This window comes from Medicago sativa, chromosome 8 (genome assembly GCF_051527215.1).
Source record: "Medicago sativa cultivar Bolivia chromosome 8, Bolivia_mono, whole genome shotgun sequence".
Classification (NCBI taxonomy): Eukaryota; Viridiplantae; Streptophyta; class Magnoliopsida; order Fabales; family Fabaceae; genus Medicago; species Medicago sativa.
The window spans coordinates 7,001,193-7,024,425 of NC_140756.1; the positions used below are offsets into that span (position 1 = coordinate 7,001,193).

The window sequence follows — 23,233 nt, forward strand, 5'->3', positions numbered from 1 at the left end:
CTTGGTTTTCACAGTACAATATCCATTCTCTCACAACCTCTTCATAAGTGTTGTATCCCACATATTCGTTTCCTTTGTAACGATACACCTGCATGTGACATAACGGCCATGATAGATAAACACCAGGAACTTTGCCTCTAAACACAACATAAGCTGCGACCATTTTTCTGAAAATTTTAGATAACACAATTCACAGGTTGTGTGTATTTGTATGTGAATGTCAAAGCAACAAGATAAACAATATATATGTTGGTTGGTCTTGCATTAATGAACTCTTTAATGGTGCAAACATCTGCAATATCATTTATATGCGGTTGTTGAGTTTTCTTTAGCTGGTTTGCAATTAACTATCACGTGCCGTGCCTTGTGTTGAATAGACTATAACTACAATACACTATATTATCATTCAAAAAAATGACTACACTATATTATAAAATAAATAAATGATCAACGAGTGTATCCGATACACTCTTTAAAAACTCTAAATTATAAGTTTTTATGATAATTTATGTAATCAATACATTGAAAATTAAAATATTTGATTCTTTTAAAGAATAATTTCTTATTTTTCAGATACTTAATAAGTGTTTCGGCGACACTCGTTAACAAAACTCTATATAATAAAACTTTGATGTCTATAATTATCACCATATGCTAAAATAAAAGTAAAACATAAAAAATTAAGTCATTTAATCAGTCAACAAAGAAAATAAAATTATAAAATTTCCCACACAAAATAATAATAATATAAAATACTATGTCTGTTCCTTAATATTTGACACAGTTGACCTTATTATGCATATCAATGCATAATTTTGAGTTTAAATATCTTGAATAATATATTATAAAAAACAATGAAAATTTGATATTTTGAAAAGACTTCTCGAGATAAATCTAACGACATCTTATATGATATTAATTATCTTTGTATATTAGTAGAACAATATGGTCAAAGTAAGTTAACTCAAAATAACACATTTTCAAATGGGTCATCTATTGCGGGACAGATGGACTAGTTTATAATTCATTATGAACAGTGACTTAAAGCCATAAAATATAAATAAACTCGATGAATTTTTTAAAAAAGTTAAACACTGACATGTCTGATCATGTACATAGTGAGGCCTTAGGGAATGAACACGTGTGTGTGCTAGCCCTATGAAAAGACAAGACAAGGCGCATTGATCAGGCCGCTGGCTACATCTTTTATTTCGAAGAACCACTTTCATCCACATTTGCTTGCAGAATATAAATTTCAGCGGTAAATTATCCCGCCAAAAGTTTAGTTCCAAATATTAAATTTAGAGATAATTGTCATTTTGGTCCTGAATATGTAATGAATAGTCACAATAAGCTTTGAATGCATTGACATTTTTAAATAGTCTTTTTTTATAGTGGTCGGAGTTTGAACTCCGGACCTTGCATATTTTATGCATTGTCTTTACCAATTGAGTTATGCTCATGAGGACTTTTAAATAGTCTATGATTATGCATTTCGTTAATCAGAATAATCTCTCGTAACAAAATATTATGTTAATACTGTCATATTGATCGTCCATCATATTTACATCATATTATATGAAAGGAAAATGTTAACGAGTGCCCTCGGGGCACTCTTTAACCACTTTAAATGGTAAGTTTTTAACGAAAAGTTGTGTATTGAATGCATTGAAAATTGTAATAGTTAACTTTTTAAAAGAATATTTGCTAAATTTGATATGCTTAAAGACTGCCCTACGGGCACTCGTTAACCAGACCCTATATGAAAATATGTAACCTTTTGTTAACCAGTGTCGTTGGAGCATTGATTAAGGAATCAATGAATAAAAAATTTGTCTTGGAAAGATAAGGTGTTAGGTTTCACCAAATAATTATTGCTTCACTTTTTATGAAAACTTTATTGTTTTGGATGCTTAATCAATGTAGTTGGCCACTGTTTAGCAGTCCCTAAATAGGTATTATCAACATTTAAGATATATTTTTTCTTAAAAAAAACATTTTAGATATATTTTAACGTCATAGACTATTATGTTTAGTTAATGTTAGACATTCATCGACTCAAATCATTATCAACCCATTATATTTAAGGTTTAATGTGTTTTTTCTCCTTAAAAATAAGTATATATTTAGGGACCGATACTATTGATGATAGATTTTTTTTTTAATTTTAATGAGTAGTTTATTCAAAATAATTAACAAAATAATAAATAGACTATCCCTTTTAAAAAAATAAATATAAGATAGATTATCGGTATTCAATTCACCTAGAAGGTTGAAACTTCAACCTACAACCTAGTATTCCAGTATTCAATTCACCTGGGAAGTCGAAACTTCAACTCATAACCTAGTATTTCAGTGAGGAAGTATTCAAATCTGTTTAATTGACCTAAGATGTTGAACCGTCCACTGAGAACCTATTGTTTCGGTATTCAAATATCTTCAATCAACCTAGGACGTCGAAACTTCAACTAAGAACCTAGTATTTCAGTATTCAATTCACCTGGGAGGTCGAAACTTCAACCCATAACCTAGTATTTCGGTACTCAAATTTCTTTAATTGACATAAGAGGTTGAATCTTCAACTCAGAACATATTATTTCAGTAATCAATTCACCAATGAGTCGAAACTTCAACTGAAAACCTATTATTTCAGTATTCAAATCTTTTCAATTGACCTATGAGGTCAGATATTTAACTGAGGAGTTGTTATTTCACTCTTCAATTGACATAGGAGATCGAAACTTCAGCTGAGAACCTAGTATTTCAGTACTCAAATCTCTTCAATTGACCTAAGAGGTCAGATATTTAACTGAAAACTTACTATTTCACTCTTCAATTGACATAGGAGGTCGAAAATTCAAATGAGAACCTAGTATTTCAGTATTCAAATAATCTCTTCAGTTCATCTAAGAGCTTGAACCTTTCACTAATAACCTACTATTTTAGTATTCAATTATCTTCAGTTCACCTAAACAATTGAACCTAATTATGAGTGTTTTTTATTATCCCAATTTTACCCTTATACAACTTTTTCTCTAATAAAGATTGTTGTTGGTGTTATTGAAATAGATAATCATGTTTAATTTGGTTTGTTATGACTAGATGATTATGATCGGGGCTTTAGAAGATTTATTAGGAGATTGTGAATTTAAGAGTGATAATTATTCTAGATGATTATGATCAGGGATTTAGAAGATTTATTAGAAGATTGTGAATTTAAGAGTGATAGGCTTAATCGCATGTTTGATCTCTTATGTTAATTTTAGTTTTCAAATTGGTCCTTCATGTTTTAAAAGTTTCAAGTTGGTCCCTTACGTTTTAAAAGTTTCAAGTTGGTCCAAAAAGTTACTCACGTTGGAATAAGTCAGTCTCTTCCATCACTTAAATTTAAAGATCGAGGTTGACAATATGGGTGATGGAACTTAATTTATTTAAAAAATCAGTTTTAAAACATTTTTTTAATTTTTTTTTTGTTTTATTAAACTCAATATTATGTTCTTAATACGTCTATAAAAAATTGCTCAAATTTGAATTTAATATGGACAAAAGCTAAGTGCAGAAATTTTTTGTACTACAAAAAAACTATTAACTTAGAAGGTCTTAGTTTTATAGGGATTAAAAACATATTTAATCCTATATTTTTTATAAATATAACTAGGGGTGTACATAACTCGGTTTGGGTTGAGTTTGACCAAACCCAAGACCTGAACCATATAGAGCACCACGATTTTGGTGAGGTAAAATAACCACCCGTTATATTATTGGTCTGGTCTGGGCAAACCAACTAATTTTTGGTTTAGGTTGGGTTGGGTAGTGGATTAGCCAAATTATTTTTCTAATTTTTTGTTAATATTAAATGACGAGTCATCATATTTTTCTCATAAAAAATACTAACTTTTTTATTTTCTAAAAAAATTGTATAACATATTTTCACTATATTTTAGCATAAAAAATAATAAACGATAATATCAAATAATTAATTTCATCAAAAAAATACTTGCAACAAACTAAAGTTGCATTACATAAAATTGCATTATCTCTTTCAAAAAAATAAAATAAAATTGCATTATCATAAAAAAAAACCAAAAAGTGCAACATCCAAATTTGTAAATCTAGAATGATTTGATTTCGAATATAGAGAATGTATTCTCCTTCTTGAAAATTAGACTTGATTTATGACCATAATATTTTGTATTCTCCTTCTTCTCAATGAAAATAGAAATAAAAATGTTGACATTATTTGATAAGTGAGTTTATTAGATTTGAGCCTGGTTTTACCCTAAACCCGTTATTTTATTATGAGTTTTTCATTTTTAAAACCATACTTACCCAATTACCCAACTCAACCTATTTTTTTTTTTGGGTGGGTTGGAGATGTTTTAAATTTTCTACAAAATTCTACCACAATTTCTTTTTTAAATAGAACAAATACTTATTAACATTTTTTTTTTCAAAACTAAACATCACACTAATTTTTTCATTAATTTTTTTCAATAGATTAACTGAAAATTAAAGTCTGCTAACAATGTCAAAATAATAAAAATGTTATAATGGTTGTTCAATTTAATAAAAAAGTATTAAATTAATAGAAATAGCAATTTTATCATTCTTGTAAAAAAAAAAAAAGGAATTTTATCATTTACGAAACAAGAATTTTTTTTCTCCAAATTTTCTATGAATGATACAATGTTAGGTTGTCATTTCTTGGATGCTAACGTCGTAGCGAAACAATGTTAAGATTATCTTTGAATCTTTATTATTTCTAATCCTAACAAACATTGCTAACAACTGTGCTTACCCTAATTCTATCATGTTTAGGCGCCAATAAAGATAGGCCATTGGATCATGATTACTTACAATACAACACATCCCAACCGTCTAATGTAACTCCGCCCTAGAAAATTGAATTATCAACCAAATTCAGATTTCCCCCCTTTCAGATTTCACATGTGCTAACCTTTCCACTCCCATATACATTAACTCTGCGTGTGTTTTCCAATGCAGTTTTGATTTTCATTTTCCTGTAATCAACAACATCTATATAAATGATCAGTGTTTCTCATAGTGTTCCTCCATTTTCCTTCAAGACTTCCGTAGAGAAATTTATAGAATGTCAAGCCTCGGTGCTCAAGCTACATTGTCCTACCACTCCTTAATTGGTGAGCACTATATTACCATAACTTAATATGGTCGTCTTCACAAAACAATTTATTGAAACACCTATTTAACTTTTTGTTTTTGTATGCCAGCACCTCTGATGCGTAATCCAACAACAGACCTGGATAAGATGGTTAACGAAATGCGTATCAAGTACAGAACTTATGATGTGGAGTTCAACATCAATCGAGTGAGTGTTGTGTATAATTATTCCTGACATACAATTATATTTGCTCTAATGTTTACTGGCTTACTAAATCATTCTTTCAACTGTTTCATATTTCCTCCAGGGTTATGCTGTTCTGCCTACCACTTTTGGAGATGATTTTGGTGACGAGCTTCACACATTTGCGAAGCTGATTGATAAAAGGGACAACGAATTTGAGGTTTTGGTCGAAAGACGATATGGATTAATATTTCTCACCAAAGGATGGCACGCAATGCTTGACTTCTATGGGATAGCTCTTGGTGCGTTGGTTACTATGGTGTATGTTGGGAATAGTCGGTTTGGGATTAAACTCAGGGATAAATTTGGGGTGCATGTTAGGTGTCCGAGGTTTACTATACCAATCAAATTTGAGGTTGACAAAGCTGTGATCGCTAATAATTTCATGCCATTGCCATTCACACATGAAGCTGGGGACTTTGAATTTTGTCATGAGAAACTACTTGATTATGACGAGGTTGAAACAGGATGGTTGGTGAGTGATTATAGTGAATATAGTTGTGTTACCAACTAAAATATTTGTGCCGTTTTTGTTAGCTAATTAATTCTATTTTTATTTATTCACAGGTGCTTGATAATGTTGATTTTTGCAAAGCTACAATGGATATGCGCACCAAGAATGTGCGTATGGTGGATGAATGTGGAAACCTGTGGAAATGTACTGTCATGTTTGAAAATGATCCATGTCCTCATTTTAAGATAGGGGGAGGCTGGAAACGAATGGCTGTTGCAAGGAGGTTTCGCCAAGGAATACGTGTCGTTATTGGTGCACCTCATGCTGGAAACAATGACACACTCTACTTTAAAATCATCCGGTCTTGATGTGGGGGGTTATTCGTGTTTGTTGGAAGCTGTGGATCACTATATATCTCTTATTTGGTTCTTGAATTTTATTTTTTTTTATTTTATAAGTTATTTAGTTCTAAGATCTTAAGGTATAACTAAGCTATTGTGTTATGTATCATCAACAATGACCTTTGAGTGAAATTATAATACAACTTATTCAACTCTGTCATGGACGAAATTTATAGTTCATTAGTTTACTGTCTTATATTGCTCAAACTGTTACCATATTCGCACTGAACATTATGACAACCCTTTTAAAAATTACAGGGCATGTACCACAAATATGGCTAAAGTTCGTCAATTTGTATATATAAATTCCAATTGAAAGGACAAAACCACTACAAAATAATTTTCTTTTAATTTCATTAGTAAAAGTCAATATACTATGAAACAATACAATGTCAATGTGAACCAAGCTTATCAGTATAATTCCAATTCCAAACTTATCATATTCAAACACAAACAATAATGTGGTACATTTTAACAAACTATCATATATCAACAAAGACAAACATATGTTCTTTAAATTGATATTAATGGGGATAGAGATAAGTGATGTACAATTAAGGTGGAGTTAAAATGTTATCAGTAGTTAGCATAATTTTAAATAAAAATGAGTTGATAAATTTATGTCTATGTTTATCCGCATTATCAATATCACACATTATCAATATGCTGGGGGGTAATTATCTGATAAATTTTAATAACATTGGAAGTGCACATCGTTTGGAAAAATGTGAGGTATTTTGTTTAAATTATAATTATTGGTACTTTTAAGTAAGTTATATATGGGAATTTATAAATTACGTTTGAAAGAGCCCAACTTTTTGGATAACTAATTATGTGGGTTATTGCAAAGGTCACAAATTATTACTTCATGACATTGGAAAGCTATTATTTGTAGAAAATGTTTGAAATACCACCTATTCATATTCCCACCTTATTGCAATTTTACCACGTTTTTTGTTATACAAAAATTTAAAGAAATACATCTCCCAATAATTCGCTGATTCCCAACACAACTGTGTTGGATATGCAGTCAGTATTTTCCAAGCCATCTTTAATTATATTGAGATTGATTATGTGCAAGATTCAAAGTTTGTGATGAATCAAACTAATGCCATTTAATCCCCTTGCTATATAAGTATCATACTCTGTTTTACTCCTTCCATTTTTCCAAGTAGCTTTGAAAGATATAACATCTGGTAGACTGCAATGGCTCCGATTTACACACCTGTTTCTGCTATCGTTGCTGGAAGAATTAAGCTAAAGCTGAAAGTTCGTGTTATTCATCTTTGGACCGTTAGAGATTTTAACAATCCTGAACAGGAAAATTTCATTAGCATGCTGCTGCTCGATGAGAAGGTATGATATTAGGTAGATTTTCGCGGTTATCTACTTTTCATAATGAATATTTATTCAAAAATTTTACATATGCTAACTTCTGCATGCTATTCGCTGCAACCAGAATGGGAAGATACAAGCTTCAGCAAAGCAGATTTTGATCCCAAAAATTAAGCAATTGGTATCTGAGGGATCAACGTATGAGGTTGAAAATATTCTGGTCACACACAATGATCCCAAGTATCGTACCACACCTCACAAATGGAAGATCAATATTACAGATCGCACTAATTGGACTAAACTCGATGAAGATGTCATTCCTCACAACCATTTTGATTTTATGAAGTTTAAGGACATACTGGCATCCACCAATGAAGGCCAATATATTGGTATTATTTCTGTTCGTTTGCACTTACATAATCAGTTATTATTTTCATCTCATTAACGTGATTTTTTTAAATGTGTCGATTTTGGTTCTTACCAGATGTGATTGGCCATGTCGTTGAGAAGGACGACATTAAAGAGAAGGAACTAAGTGGCAGGAGGCGCAATCTGCTTGACTTGACATTGGAGGATGAAGAGTGAGTCTGACTCAATCAGTTTAGCATAATTCATTAGTTTAGAAAAAATCTTTGTTGATTTATTATTTCTACGCTGCTTATATTGATCGTGAAAATGTTATTATACAGAGGAACAAGGGTGCATTGCTCACTTTGGGGGGATTTTGCAAACAATATGCACACCTTTCTTAACAACCAAGACCAAACTTCACCTGTTGTCGTTGTATTACAATTATGCAAGTTGAAACCATATTTTGGAACAATGGGCGTGTCTAATGCCTTTAATGGAACAAAAGTGCATGTTCAAAGTGATTTGCCTGAGATCGTCGCATATCGTAAGAGGTTGGGATAATAACAAATAGATTTGCGAGAATATTTTTGTGTCACTTATTAACTAATGGAGTTGAAATAATATCCTGATCAACTGTGTTTAATTCCAGGATTGAAGGTTCTGATATCCAGCTATCCCAAGGTGTCAGCCAGTCTACCGGTGTCGTAGCGGTGCCGTTGGCTGACGACATGATGCAGACTCAGAGGATGACCATAGAAAATTTGATTGAGGCGACAGAGGTAATTTATCAGCCATTTATATATGTTAATATTATTGTTTGATTTATTTAAATTGTGGTGATGTTTAACAAATAGTTGCATGATCCCCTTCAGAAATGTCATGGTGTTGTTCTCGGTACGATATGTGGTGTTGAAGAGGAGTTTAGCTGGTATTACGAGTCTTGCAAACATTGCTCTGCACGATGTAGGATCATTGCTGGAAGGATGTTTTGCAAGAGATGTAATCAGACACGGAATGCGGTACCAAGGTAGTGTCGTGTTTACCCTTTTGCTCATGAATATAGCTTAATTGTGAATTTTATGATGATGTTTTTATTTGAAACCAGATATAAGCTCCATGTCCAAGTTATTGATCCAACTGGATCAACAGTCTTCATTCTCTTTGATAAGAATGTGCAGAACTTTGTCAATGTTAGTGTGCATGACTTGATTGATAGACAGGCCAAGGTAGATAATTAAAAATCAATCCACAACCAACTTGAGTTGTTTCCCATATGTACAATGTTAACATGTTTATATTCATTTCATTTTTAGGGTAACAAGTCCGATAAGTTTCCGACTGAGATGGACATATTTGATGGAAAGGAGATGCTATTTAAGGTGGAGATAACTGAAGGAAACTTAGTGCACAATTGGCGGAGTTATTCTGTCAAACGAACTTCTGATGATGCTGACTTGATAAGTCGATTTAAAGCCTTTCATAATATTAAGGTATTGTAATGTCTATTTCATAGTGTTGTTCTTTATTTTAATGTTGAATAGTGAGTGTAATAACAATCTGAAAAATATGCGCAGTCGTTTGATGAAGATGATTGTGTTGTGGATCGTGGTGATCCTGGTTTGACTCCTCCAACTGAGGCAAATGTTGAGGTATATCTGATATGTAGTCACTGTGAATTTATAATGAAAATTGATAGTTTTCGTTGTTTTAATATATATAATATGATTTCAGGAACATATATTAGCTATTGAGTCTGGAGATTCAAACAAGAGTGATCCACAGCAGAACAAGGAAAGTGATAACACCCCCTGCAGCAAGCTTAATAACAAAAGATCATCTAAGAAGGTGGCTACTGCCTCTGTTGCTGGAGCTGAAACTGGAGAATTTTCATCAAGCAAGGAGGGCCCAAAGTTCAAGTCTGTGAAGATTGAGAAAAAGGATTGAGCAAGATGATCTGATTCAAAGTTGCTATTGATCGTGCCTTTTGTTTACAATTTAACTTTCCATTTTGAGTTTAGTTTTGAGTTGTTAATAATATTGGCCACATACTTATGTGTGCTGTTTATGTTGAATCAAGACTTATCTGAAGGTTCATCAGCTACTTTTTAGTTTGGTTTTATGTTTTTATTTCTAAGATATTAAGTGACATATTTATCATATAATTTGGTTCCAACTTCATTATATGGTAATTGGTTATTCCTATTTATCTGAGCCATCTTTTTATAACGATCCATTCATAATCTTTCGCCATATTATTTGAGCCATATGAACACTTGATTTATTTTGTATCATATCTGAATTGTGGTGATTGTGTGGATTATAGTATGCCATCAGTATATATTAAAATCTTATATAAATAAATTAACATAATTCACCCGTATAAGTAACTAATTTGATGTATAAGAATAACCTATTGTCATATGTATTGCTTTCATATATTCATTTGTTAATGTGTGATATCAAAAAATTACTTTATCAGTTTTAGTACTTATAAACAAAGAACAGATCGCAATTTTAAAAGAGGCAATGTCTGATAGAATTTGAGGAGATTATATTAAAAAGCATGTAAGTATGAGACCAATGGAATTAACCAGCTTAATTGAAAACATCATGAGAATAACTAAAATAAAGAAAAACTGATGGTTACTCACCTTTTTTGTCCAATAAAATCAGGTTATGCAAATAATCATATTTTATATAAATAGATAAGATATTGAACCACATTCCAATGTTTATATAGAAACAAGTAATTTTAAATGGCATCAAATCCAAATTAATGTTTAGATTGTTAAAAACAATTAATTTACGGTGCTCAATGTTTAGAATATTAAACACACACAAACCATGTATCTAAATTACAATTAGTTGGACAGTCTGTGTGTGTTAGTTACAATTCCCTATGAGCAACTATCTTTACTTTATTCCTTATGGTTATCTCCTGTTTAGTGATTAATGAAAGTTACATGTATGATATATTAAAATTAGCTTCATACGTGACTGTTGGTCTAACATTTTAGCACACGAATGCCAAAACCAATTCATCTTCATATTTACGGGGGTTAAGAAGTGGAGTATCTATCATGGAGTCGAGCAAGAGGCGCAAGATAGTTTGCAGCAGATTACCTTTTTCAGATATTACTAACGGTATGTCTCCAATGCAGTTTTGATATTTTAGTTTCTATATAAACTGCTACTCATATCTGTGTACTGTTAAATATTCAGTTCCTTCATCTTCAGCTGGAATTCAATCATCCAAACAACGTAAACCAGTTGTCCCTGGCCTTAGTAGTCCCATTTCACCGGGGAGACATGTTCTTAGATCTATTGGAAGGGCATCAGGATCTGACCGAGCACAGCCTGTTATATCAGCAAACAACTATGCCTCCCATCAGTGTAAATCTAATAGCGATCGACATGTTGACTGTATGGAACTTTCTGACCAAGATAATGGTATAAAACAGAACAAATAAATCATCCCATTGAATTTATAAGTAGTTGTCAATATATGTAATAATTATTTGTTCTCTGATATGTAGAAAACGACAATTCTAGCGTATCAAGTGCTATTGATACATCTGACGACGAATATGGCCCTGAGAATGTGCATGGCGGTGAAATTGATATGTGTATGGAAAATGGCGAACAATATGACATTCCTGATAATGATATAGGTATATAAATGCAAATCTTATTTGCATTTTGGTTGTGAATATCCTTCTTATTCGTACATTTAGTAGTTGCGTTTTTATGTAAACCTTTATTCTAACCGCACATTGTTTGAACGTAGTGGAATGCCAGCAACTTATCGCATCTGACACAGTTTCAAGAAAAAGGACACGGCGAAGTAGACGCACAAGATCATTTGAGCCCGAAGTTATAGGTATATGTCTTTTTTTTTTCTTATCCCATTTAGAAATATGTTAATGTTAATTTGTTGTGAAGACTGCAAATCCGATATTTATCGTTTATATTTCCTTCATATTGCTAAACTTCAATAAATCATACGTTATTTCGGAATATTGACGCCGATCGTGCGAATATGGTTGCAGCCTATTACGACATTGGCGAACCGCGGTCTGTTTGCAAGTGGTGCAAGGCTTTTATGTGGTACGAAGAAAGAGTCGGAAAGAATCGTAACACAACTAATCCTCAGTTTTCTATGTGTTGCATGCAAGGGAGGATAGAAATTGCACCCCTCCGTCAAATTCCACAAGCTCTCCATGATCTTTTCCACAAACGTGACAAAAAAAGCAAGTATTTTCTTGACAATATCCGATCGTTTAATAGCATGTTCGCTTTTACGTCGATTGGTGCCAAAATAGACAACACAAGGAATAATGGAAAAGCACCACCTGTTTTCGTCATGAACGGAGAAAATTACCATCAAATCGGAAGTTTACTACCAAGTCCGGGTGACCAACCGAAATTTGCACAATTGTATATATATGATACCGATAACGAGATTCGAAATAGAATGGACGCCGTAAGGTAGTATACAATTCTGACATTATCCCACTCCATAAAATCGCAATATCTTTTAATCAATTCTGTTTCAAATAACATATATTGTTCTTTTTCGCTGTAATTGTGTTCATATCCGGTTATTCACACTATAGTCAGAGACATAATATTGAGAATTTATGCTTATTAATTTTTGCCTTAGTATGTTGTTTCCGTCTAATGAGTGGTAGTTAGGCATTCAGATTGAAAGACGACCATTTTTCACAATCATGACACTAGGATGTTAGGTGTTTGCAATCCTTAGATCTTTCATGTTAATAACTCAATTGTTATCGAGTTTACCTTTCAACTGAGTATACTGTCTTTAACATTATGTACACATTATGAATGTTATAATAATGCATACTTCATTTTTTTTTTTTCTGAATTCGCAGAATGGATGATGATAAACACAATCTGAAGGCAGATATCGTTTCTGATTTGCGGCACATTCTTGACGCTTCAAATTCATATGTCAAATCATATAGATTAGTTAGAGACAAAATCCAACAAGATGGCAGCCCTCAGGTCAAGCTGCGTCTTCTGGGCAAAAGAGGTTACGATGGAAGACGTTATAATTTGCCGTCCGCATCCGAAGTCGCAGCGTTAGTGGTAGGCGACTACGATGCATCAGATTTCGACAGGGATTTGGTTATTGAAACACATGCTGGAATGCTCAAAAGGGTGTCAGTTTTTGAACCTGGATACCTTCCACTCCAGTATCCTTTGTTATTTTGTTATGGTGAGGATGGTTTTCGCAGGGATATTAAATTTTCCGACAGACCAACAAATAATCCTATAAAGAGAATTTTTGTGTCGATGAAGGAATGGTTTGCTTACATCATTCAGCAGAGAATCCATGAACCGACCGGTTTAATGTTTTCAAAACGATTGTTCCAACAATTCTTAGTTGACGCTTATAGCATGATTGAGTCTTGGAGATTGAAGTGGTATAGAGACCATCAAAAGGACGTGCGAGCTGATATGTACAAAGGGTTGTACGAGGCAGTGCTCAGGGGTGAGACAAATCCCTCTACGGCCGGAAAGCGTATTGTGTTGCCGTCAAGGTTTGTTGGCGGTGCAAGGTACATGATCCAAAATTATCAAGATGCTATGGCGATATGTTCATGGATTGGTTATCCGGATCTGTTCATCACGTTTACATGTAACCACAAATGGCCAGAATTAGTTGATTACCTAAAAAAACACAATCTAAAGCCAGAAGATAGGCCTGACTTGGTTAGTCGAATATTTAAGATCAAGCTCAATCATTTGATTAAAGAAGTTAAGAAGGGGAAGATATTCGGAAAAGTTAAAGCAGGTGACTTATACTTTAATACTGCCATTTTATATTGAACATTTAGTATTTTAACTTAAATCTTTTATATTAACCAAAATATTTGGAATTTATGCAGTAATATACACAATAGAGTTGCAGTAATATATCACGAGGACTACCGCATGCTCATATTCTGGTCTTCCTTCACCCGCAATTTCGAGTTGTTCATCCAAATAACATCGACAAAATTATATGTGCGGAAATACCCAACAAAGATGAAGATCCTCAATTGTATGATATCGTTTCATCCCTCATGATACACGGACCATGCGGAGAACAAAATCTGAGTTCCCCTTGCATGGATAGAGGGAAATGTACCAAGTATTTTCCTAAGAGATATGTCGATAACACCGTAATTGACAAAGACGGATATCCCGTTTATCGAAGAAGGGACAATGGCGTGACTATCAAGAAGGGTGAAGCATTCGTCGATAATAGGTTTGTCGTCCCTTACAATGCAAAATTGTTGAAGATGTTTAATGCACATATCAATGTGGAATGGTGCAACCAGTCACGGTCAATCAAATATTTGTTCAAATATGTGAATAAGGGACACGATCGCGTCACAGCTTCTTTTTACAATTCAGGTGATGAATGCTATGATGAGATTAAGATGTACTATGATTGTCGTTATCTATCAGCATGTGAAGCTGTTTGGAGGATCTTTTCTTTCGATATCAACTACAGAGACCCTTCGGTAGAGCGTTTAAGTTTCCATTTAGAAGGAGAGGAGCCTATTGTATTTGAAGATGATGCAGATTTAGAAGAGGTCCTCAACAAACCACACATCCGTGACACAAAATTTATGGCGTGGTTTGATGCTAACAGGAAATATCCTGAAGCAAAGGATCTTACTTACGCTGAATTTCCCTTGAAGTTTGTGTGGAATCAACAGGAACACAAATGGACACCAAGGAAGAGAGGCTATTCCGTTGGACGAATTCATTTTGTACCGCCTGGATCAGGGGAGAAATTTTACCTCCGTACCATGCTCAATTATGTTAAAGGACCTACGTCTTACGATGCAATAAAAACTGTTGACAACTTCAAATATGATACTTTTAAGGAGGCTTGCTTTGCACTTGGTTTGTTGGATGATGACAAAGAAAGTATTGATGCTATAAATCAAGCTGCACAATGGGGGACGGCTGAATGGATGCGAATGTTGTTTGTTGCGCTTTTAGTATCGAACCAGTTCTCCAGACCAAATGTTGTGTGGGATAAAACATGGCAGAGTCTAAGCGATGATGTACTCTACCGTCAAAGGCGTATTCTGCGTGCTCCAGGTAATTCCACGATCCAAATGGCTATTATTGGTGTAACTCTATTTTATTTTGTCTGATATATATAATTCTGCAAATAATGTCTTGGTGACTCTGTCAGCACGTGATACATCAAATACACTATTTTCCTCAAATATGCAGGCACTTTTGTTCATGCTATCATGTTTTATATTGCCTCCTAACATGTTTGTCGAAATAAATATTGTATGTATAGGTGTTTAGAGACCATCAAAATAAGATCAAACTAACTGAAAGCAATTTTATTCATGCCATTATGTGTTATATTAACTCATAAAATGTATGGAATATTTAAACAACACACTTGCTTCACATTCACGATACACAGTAATGTTTACTTTATATATTTGCAGAATTGGTTTTAACAGAAGATCAAATAAAAAGCTATACCCTCGCTGAGATAGAAAAATTGTTGCAAGCTCACGGAAAAGATATGAAAAAGGACTATCCATCAATGCCGAGACCAGATGTTTCATTGAATACTGAAGGACTAAACATGTTGATTTATGATGAGCTGAAATATGACAAGGAACAATTGTTAAAGGAGCACGCAGAATTGATGTCAACCATGACTGCTGAACAAAGAAAAATATATGACACTATAATGGCAAGGGTTGAGGCCAATAAACCCGGATTATTTTTCTTATATGGTTACGGTGGTACAGGGAAAACATTTATCTGGAGGGCAATGTCATCTGCGTTGCGTTCGAAGGGGGAAATTGTGTTGACCGTAGCTTCAAGTGGCATTGCGGCACTTCTTATTCCTGGAGGACGAACAGCCCACTCTAGATTTCATATCCCATTCATAATTGATGAGTTCTCCACATGCACCATATGTCCTACAAGTCCTTTGGGTCAGTTGATAGTGCGTGCAAAACTAATAATATGGGATGAAGCACCTATGATGCACAAACACTGTTTTGAAGCCGTAGACCGTACCTTAAGAGACGTGCTTCGAGCACAAAACAATGGCAGAATGGATATTCCATTCGGTGGTAAAGTTGTGGTCCTTGGAGGCGACTTTCGCCAAATTCTTCCAGTTGTTCCCAAAGGCACTAGACAAGATATTGTTCGCGCAAGTGTTAATGCATCAAAATTATGGCGTCATTGTGAGGTACTATCTCTAACTACTAATATGAGGCTTTTGCATGGCTGTTCGAGTAATGATGTTGAAGAACTAAAAGAGTTTAGTGAATGGGTGTTGGGTATTGGTGATGGTACCGTGGGGGATGTAAGAGATGATGGCATTAATATACAAATTCCCGAAGATCTTCTCATTCCCAGTAGTAGTGATCCTATTGCATCCATAGTAGATTGCATTTATCCATCAATTCTACAAAATATGCATGATCCAGAATTTTTTAAAGATAGGGCTATATTGACAGCAAAAAATGTTATTGTTGACGAAATCAATAATTATGTGCTCAACATGATTCCTGGGGAGGAAAGGGTCTATTTAAGTTGTGATTCACCTTGCCCTAGCAACACTATGGCTAACAGGCAAGACGACATACTCACTCCCGAGTTTCTTAACTCAATCAATTCATCAGGTCTACCAAACCACAAAATAACATTGAAGGTGGGAGTTCCTGTCATGCTACTTAGGAACTTGGATATAACCGCTGGGCTATGCAATGGAACACGACTGATTATAACGAGAATGGGGAGATATGTTCTTGAAGCAATGGTTATATCTGGAAGCAGGATTGGTGAGAAGGTGTATATACCAAGACTATCATTGCAGCCTTCAGATACTAGACTACCATTCAAATTCCAACGAAAACAATTCCCTATTATGGTTAGTTTTGCTATGACTATTAATAAAAGTCAAGGGCAGTCCCTAAAGCAAGTTGGCATATACCTACCTCAATCGGTATTCTCCCATGGTCAACTTTATGTCGCGGTATCGAGGGTCACTTCAAGGAAAGGTTTGAAAATGATGATAACAGGTGAAAATGGGGAATGTATTGACAACACCACTAATGTGGTATACCATGAAGTTTTCCAAAATGTTTGATTTAATGTTTTTATGTACTATTTTATATTGGGGATGTTGTACTTGACATTTTTAAATTAAGTTATTATTATCGTGCTATCCATACTTTCTTTATTTTTAAATGTCATTGGTTGATCTTATTATTATTTCGCACGGGTGAAAGATCTAGTAATTCCAATATCTAACTACTCATGTGCTAATAACCTAATAATATGAAAAAACCTTGTCCAACACTATTCAAACAGGTTGCCCTTCTCAAATCCACACCATTGAATTAAAAATTAATATATCTTATGGTTGTGTTAAACTATCTCACAAGAGGAGACTTGTTTCACTCTCTCACCGAAGCCTTGGCTTTAAGTGGTCTTTTTTTTTAATCAAGGAAGAAGACGATGAAGATATTCATATGACTTATGAATTTCTTTATCTTTTTAATTAAAAATATTTTAACAAATAAGGTTATTAATAAAACTATTATTTCAGCATCCTTTCAAAAAAAAAAAAACTATTATTTCAGCATTTTTTATAATAAAAAATGAAAAAAGGACAAATGTGTTACAAAAACATAGTCTATATCAAGAGATAATAGGAAAAATAATTCATATAGTTTTGATAATGAAATATGAAAATTTATAATTTGATACAAACTAATCATAATTTGAGATATATAAGATTGTTTTGATGGTTGAAACTAATGATTTAAGATATAGATATTATTTTTTGATCAAGGAGATATAGATATTATACGAAAACAAAATTGTTATGAAAAAGATATGCAATGACCAAAAACAAATTTAAACGTTATTAAATAATGAATTTAAACTTTATTAAAATAATGAATTTTCAATTAAAACAAAATTTTAATATAAAGGATTTATAGTGTAATTTTGCTATAAATAAATAAATAAATTGGAATAAATGTGTTGTTGAAATAGAAGGAAGAAAAAGTCAAAAGGAGAAAGGGAATATATATAGTGTGAAAGGCAACAAAATAGCACTAGTGAGGTGCTTAATTTGATGGTTCAAAAAAGTTAGTCTACGGTGGAACATATTGAGCAGGTACACGGTACATACCATCCCACAATCAGCACACATGACATGTGGCACATTATTATTGGATTTAGGGTAACTTCACCGAAAAAGTCAATTGATTAACTTCACCATAGAATTTTCCTTGTTTTAATACTTCTTATCATCAATTTGAAAAATAAGTTATACAATTCGATTGACATGTCATAACGATGAATTTTCATTGGATGCATGTGAATAAATTATTAAGATAAGAGTTAATGATGAACCCATAAAAGGAAAAAAAGGATTTGAATTCCGCGGTGCTGTAACTAATATCGACAATTCAATAATAAATAAATGCGATCGAGATTAAACATTGGGTAAAATATGCTTTTCGTCCCTGCAATTATAGGCCATTTGAATTTTCGTCCCTGAGCTTACTAATCCTCCCATTTCGTCCCTGTAAAAGTTAATCACTTGAAATTTCGTCCCTTTCCCCTTTTAATCACTGCCACGTCAGCAAATTACCAAAATGGCATGGGAATTGACGAAAATACCCCTGACTTATTTTTTTTTGTTTTTTTCCTTCAAATTTTTTTCCCCAGTTTTTTTCCCGAATTTTTTTTACGATTTTTTCTCCGAAAAATTTAAGTTTTTTCAGTTTTAATTTTAACATTTTTTTTCCGAAATTTTTCATGATTTTTAATTATTTTTTTCAGATTTTTTTAATTAAAAAAAAGAATTTTCAAAATTTTGAAATTTTTTTTAAGGAAAAAAATAAGCCAGGGGTATTTTCGTCAATTCCCCATGCCATTTTGGTGAATTGATGACGTGGCAGTGATTAAAAGAGGAGAGGGACGAAATTTCAAGTGATTAACTTTTACAGGGACGAAATGGGAGGATTAGTAAGCTCAGGGACGAAAATTCAAATGGCCTATAATTGCAGGGACGAAAAACATATTTTACCCTTAAACATTATATGAAATTGTTGATCCACACTATATAAATTAGAGTCGTTGAATCCTTGATCCATGTCCTCGATCGTCTGCTGCATGAAACAGCTACAATAGAGAACCCCCGTCCCCACCTTATCTACCAAACGATATTTAAAAGAGTCATGTTAACTTATGCTCTTAGGACATAAGTTAAGGAGCTTGAAAAAGAAATTAAAAATAAATTTTATATTAAAAATATAATTTTTGTAACTTTTAAGATATTGAATGCAAGTTTCAAAAAAACTTTCTACGCCTTCTTAACTTATGCCCCCAAGGACACACGTTAACATTTCCCTATTTAAAATTAGGGAAATTTAGAAAGAAAATGTTGTTTCCTTTGTGTCACGATTTTCTTTAGGTTGTCCAATAAGAAAACACCTCAATTTTTTAACAAAGAAAAAAAGCCTAGTCATCAAATGAAGAAGCACCATCACTTTCAAAAGTCTTCTCTTATTCCAAGTCTTCTCCCTTCTTTGGAATTTTTTGCCTTTCCTTCTTTGACCCGTTCCAATTTCCATTTTCCATTTCATTTTTTTCCTTCTTCTTCACATCAAACCTTTCACACATTATCATCTAAATCTCTCACAGGTAACTTCCTTGCTCTTTTCTCATTTCAAAGTTTCAAACTTTATAGTTATTTGTGTCTCTCTTTGTGTGTGTTTGTCTTACTTTTTGGATTTTCATGTAAGCTTCATTGAGTGTTGTTTAATACCCAGATGGGAATTTAAGTATTTTTGTGAAAAATTGAAAATTTATGTTTTTTCATTCATATATGTTAGTTTTACTTTGATGGGTTTCTCATGTTTTTGGTAGAGGTAAGTTTCAGGAATGTAAGTTTCATTGGGTTGTTCAAAACTCAGATGGGAATTTTAGTACTGTTGTGAAAAATTGAAAATTTATGTTTTTTCATTCATATGTATTAAATTTACTTAAATGGGTTTCTCATGTTTTTGATGCTTTTGTTATTGCCGTGTTAGTTTTGTTCTAAAGTAAAGTTTTTTACTTTGTTGACTTACTTTGTTTTTGGATGGTTGACTTGGTTTGTGTGAAGTTCTGAACTGTGCTTTTTGCTATTTTGATTTTATTTTTCAGGGTGTGATGTGGCTGTGCGGATTGAATTGGATACTAATAAACGAGGTTTCTTGATTTTTGCTTTTGGCTTTGTGTTTAGGATTTTGGTGAAGATGATTCTTGTTCTAAGTAGCTGGAATTTGAGTTCTTATGTTTTTGTTAGTTTGTTGTTACTGATTAGTTTTGGTATAACCTATGGGACTGAAACTGATATCTTCTGTTTGAAAAGTATAAAAAATTCGATTCAAGACCCGAATAATTATTTGACATCTTCATGGAATTTCAACAATAAAACTGAAGGGTTTATATGTAGATTTAATGGTGTTGAATGTTGGCATCCTGATGAGAATAAAGTCTTGAATCTCAAATTATCAAATATGGGACTCAAGGGTCAGTTTCCTCGGGGCATTGTTAATTGTTCGAGCATGACAGGATTAGATCTTTCAGTCAACGATCTATCTGGAACTATTCCAGGAGATATATCGACGCTTCTAAAATTTGTGACGTCTCTTGATCTATCTTCAAATGAATTTTCTGGGGAGATACCTGTTAGTCTTGCAAATTGTACTTATCTGAATATCCTTAAACTTAGTCAGAACCGACTCACCGGTCAAATTCCTCTACTATTAGGCACTCTCGATCGTATTAAGACATTCGATGTATCCAACAATCTTTTGACCGGGCCAGTTCCAAACTTCACTGCTAATAAAACTGAAGTAAATTATGCAAATAATCAAGGTCTTTGTGGTACATCTTCATTGGGGCTTTGCAAGGGCACGGCTTCGTCCAAGAGTAACACCGCAGTCATAGCTGGAGCTGCTGTTGGTGCAGTGACTCTTGCAGCGTTAGGATTGGGCGTTTTTATGTTCTTCTTTGTGCGTCGCAGTGCTTATAGGAAGAAGGAAGAAGATCCTGAAGGAAACAAATGGGCAAGAAGTCTTAAAGGAACTAAAGGAATTAAGGTAAGTTGTATATTGATGCATCATTGCACATGGCATATATGGTTACACCTAGAGAAGCTGTTCACTTATGTTATTAGATTTATTTGTCTTTTATAGAATTAGATACTTGTTCTAAGCCTTGTTTGGATAACTACTTAATTAAGCGCTCATAGCATAAACACTTATCATATTAGTGCATATGTATAAACTATTCCTATGACAAAAGATAAAATTAAGTCAAACTATTTTTATATAAGCCTTGAGCTGTTTTCATAAGCTATTTTTGAAGAGCTTGTGGAAATAAGATGAAAAAAATTTGTGAACATGCCATAAGCTGTTTCCATAAACAACTCTAATAATAAACGTCTTAAACATCTCCCAAACAGTTTCACTAGTGATTATGTCAGTAGATAAGCTCGAATAAGTCAATCCAAACAAGCCCTTAAATATTTTCGATAGAATCTAGTTTACAACAACAAGAAGAACCAAGCCTTGTCCCACTAAGTTGGGTTGGCTCAGTAGAATCTAGTTTATTGGCTTATTTTTTAATACTTTCAACTGTTAATAAATAGAGAAATGCTAGGAACATATATCCTTTTCATTGTTGCTTACATCAATTGCGAAAACTTTTCTGCATACTGCTGCATCGAAGACATGAAAATATTGATTCCCTCTGGTCCTAATTATAAGATAATGTTTGGAGAAAATTTTGGTTCCATTTTATAAGATAAAATTTCAACTATTAGAAATACAGAAAAGCAAACATCCTTAAAAAGAAAAATAGCAAACATTTTCTCTTCAAATATTAGAAGTAAAGAATATACTTTTTGCAAAATTATTTTCTGTAACATTTACAGAGCTGTACTTTATATGATTTTGCATACTGTTGGACTCTGATGAGAATATTTTACTTAAAGTCTAACTGTACTGAAATGAACATCAGGTATCTCTATTTGAGAAATCAATTTCAAAAATGAGATTGAGCGATCTCATGAAGGCTACCAACAACTTCAGTAATATCAATATCATTGGTACAGGAAGAACAGGAACAGTTTACAAAGCCACCCTTGATGACGGCACGGCATTTATGGTGAAAAGATTGCAGGAATCTCAACACTCCGAGAAAGAGTTTATGTCTGAGATGGCAACACTAGGGACTGTCAAACATCGTAATCTGGTTCCACTTTTAGGTTTTTGTGTGGCCAAAAAGGAGAGGCTTTTGGTCTTTAAAAACATGCCGAATGGAATGCTCCATGATCAACTACATCCTGCTGCGGGTGAGTGCACACTTGACTGGCCTTCGAGACTCAAAATCGCAATTGGAGCAGCCAAAGGATTTGCATGGCTTCATCATAGCTGCAATCCTCGCATCATCCACCGAAACATAAGCTCTAAGTGCATCTTGTTGGATGCAGATTTCGAGCCCAAAATATCTGATTTTGGCCTTGCCAGGCTGATGAACCCGCTCGATACGCATTTAAGTACTTTTGTAAACGGTGAATTTGGCGATTTTGGTTATGTTGCTCCTGAGTACACAAAAACTTTGGTTGCTACGCCAAAGGGCGATGTTTTTAGCTTCGGGACCGTGCTTCTCGAGTTGGTGACCGGTGAAAGACCTGCAAATGTGGCTAAAGCACCGGAAACTTTTAAAGGAAATCTCGTAGAATGGATTACGGAGCTTTCAAGCAACTCAAAACTCCACGATGCCATCGACGAGTCACTTCTCAACAAAGGTGATGATAATGAGCTTTTCCAATTTTTAAAGGTTGCATGCAACTGTGTTACAGAAGTTCCAAAGGAGAGGCCAACCATGTTTGAAGTATATCAGTTTTTAAGAGCTATTGGTGGTAAGTACAATTTCCAAACTGAAGATGAAATATTGGTACCTGAAGATATTATTGGTGATAATAACATGGTGGAACTTATTGTTGCTAGAGAAGGAAAATAATTGAAAAAGGTGTGCAAGATATATATAGGGTATGTGTAATCAGTTTCTATATGTAATTATCTATTTCTTACTTTGTTGTCCTAAAATAAATGTTAGCTTTTTATATAGATTTTTGAGGATCTAGATCCAGTAGTGTGCCATTGATATTAAAATGTCAATATAAAATCATTAATCATGGATTATATATAGTTGAGTTGTTTCTTTCTA

General features: G+C 33.4%; 4 protein-coding genes and 1 pseudogene across 5 annotated transcripts; all 5 read left to right on the forward strand.

The window, feature by feature from the left end:
- The first annotated feature begins 4,972 nt into the window (after window positions 1-4,972).
- On the forward strand, window positions 4,973-6,407 carry LOC146896535 (uncharacterized). Its single transcript, XM_085734966.1, has 4 exons — window positions 4,973-5,159; window positions 5,250-5,347; window positions 5,448-5,858; window positions 5,951-6,407. Exons 1-4 carry the CDS (start codon window positions 5,111-5,113, stop codon window positions 6,203-6,205), a joined length of 813 nt encoding a protein of 270 aa, XP_085591092.1. The 5' UTR covers window positions 4,973-5,110; the 3' UTR covers window positions 6,206-6,407.
- A 1,037-nt stretch (window positions 6,408-7,444) lies between these two features.
- On the forward strand, window positions 7,445-8,158 carry LOC146896536 (replication protein A 70 kDa DNA-binding subunit C-like). The gene is made up of 3 exons (XM_085733440.1): window positions 7,445-7,594; window positions 7,698-7,962; window positions 8,058-8,158. The coding sequence occupies exons 1-3, from the start codon at window positions 7,445-7,447 to the stop codon at window positions 8,156-8,158; spliced, it is 516 nt and encodes a 171-aa protein (XP_085589566.1).
- Window positions 8,159-8,395: 237 nt separating this feature from the next.
- On the forward strand, window positions 8,396-9,868 carry LOC146896537 (uncharacterized). Its single transcript, XM_085733443.1, has 7 exons — window positions 8,396-8,475; window positions 8,574-8,703; window positions 8,779-8,951; window positions 9,030-9,150; window positions 9,238-9,414; window positions 9,499-9,573; window positions 9,656-9,868. The coding sequence occupies exons 1-7, from the start codon at window positions 8,396-8,398 to the stop codon at window positions 9,866-9,868; spliced, it is 969 nt and encodes a 322-aa protein (XP_085589569.1).
- A 1,136-nt stretch (window positions 9,869-11,004) lies between these two features.
- LOC146896538 (uncharacterized) lies at window positions 11,005-17,081 on the forward strand (annotated as a pseudogene).
- A 2,470-nt stretch (window positions 17,082-19,551) lies between these two features.
- LOC146896539 (probably inactive leucine-rich repeat receptor-like protein kinase At5g48380) lies at window positions 19,552-23,233 on the forward strand. Of its 2 annotated transcripts, none has more exons than XM_085739223.1 (3): window positions 19,552-19,654; window positions 20,159-21,099; window positions 22,022-23,233. In XM_085739223.1, exons 2-3 carry the CDS (start codon window positions 20,251-20,253, stop codon window positions 23,024-23,026), a joined length of 1,854 nt encoding a protein of 617 aa, XP_085595349.1. In that variant the 5' UTR covers window positions 19,552-19,654; window positions 20,159-20,250; the 3' UTR covers window positions 23,027-23,233. The 2 variants fall into 2 exon arrangements, with proteins under 2 accessions (XP_085595349.1, XP_085595350.1); XM_085739224.1 differs by lacking the exon at window positions 19,552-19,654 and adding an exon at window positions 19,677-19,750.

Bases quoted from the DNA above. Each gene is read 5' to 3' on its own strand.
- LOC146896539 (XM_085739223.1), top strand. From the start codon at position 20,251: ATGATTCTTGTTCTAAGTAGCTGGAATTTGAGTTCTTATGTTTTTGTT. The intron at 21,100-22,021 runs GTAAGTTGTATA...AATGAACATCAG, and splicing joins AAGGAACTAAAGGAATTAAG to GTATCTCTATTTGAGAAATC.
- LOC146896536 (XM_085733440.1), top strand. From the start codon at position 7,445: ATGGCTCCGATTTACACACCTGTTTCTGCTATCGTTGCTGGAAGAATT. The intron at 7,595-7,697 runs GTATGATATTAG...CGCTGCAACCAG, and splicing joins TGCTGCTGCTCGATGAGAAG to AATGGGAAGATACAAGCTTC. The intron at 7,963-8,057 runs GTATTATTTCTG...GGTTCTTACCAG, and splicing joins CAATGAAGGCCAATATATTG to ATGTGATTGGCCATGTCGTT.
- LOC146896537 (XM_085733443.1), top strand. From the start codon at position 8,396: ATGGGCGTGTCTAATGCCTTTAATGGAACAAAAGTGCATGTTCAAAGT. The intron at 9,415-9,498 runs GTATTGTAATGT...AAATATGCGCAG, and splicing joins AAGCCTTTCATAATATTAAG to TCGTTTGATGAAGATGATTG. The intron at 9,574-9,655 runs GTATATCTGATA...ATATGATTTCAG, and splicing joins CAACTGAGGCAAATGTTGAG to GAACATATATTAGCTATTGA.
- LOC146896535 (XM_085734966.1), top strand. From the start codon at position 5,111: ATGTCAAGCCTCGGTGCTCAAGCTACATTGTCCTACCACTCCTTAATT. The intron at 5,160-5,249 runs GTGAGCACTATA...TTTGTATGCCAG, and splicing joins GTCCTACCACTCCTTAATTG to CACCTCTGATGCGTAATCCA. The intron at 5,859-5,950 runs GTGAGTGATTAT...ATTTATTCACAG, and splicing joins AGGTTGAAACAGGATGGTTG to GTGCTTGATAATGTTGATTT.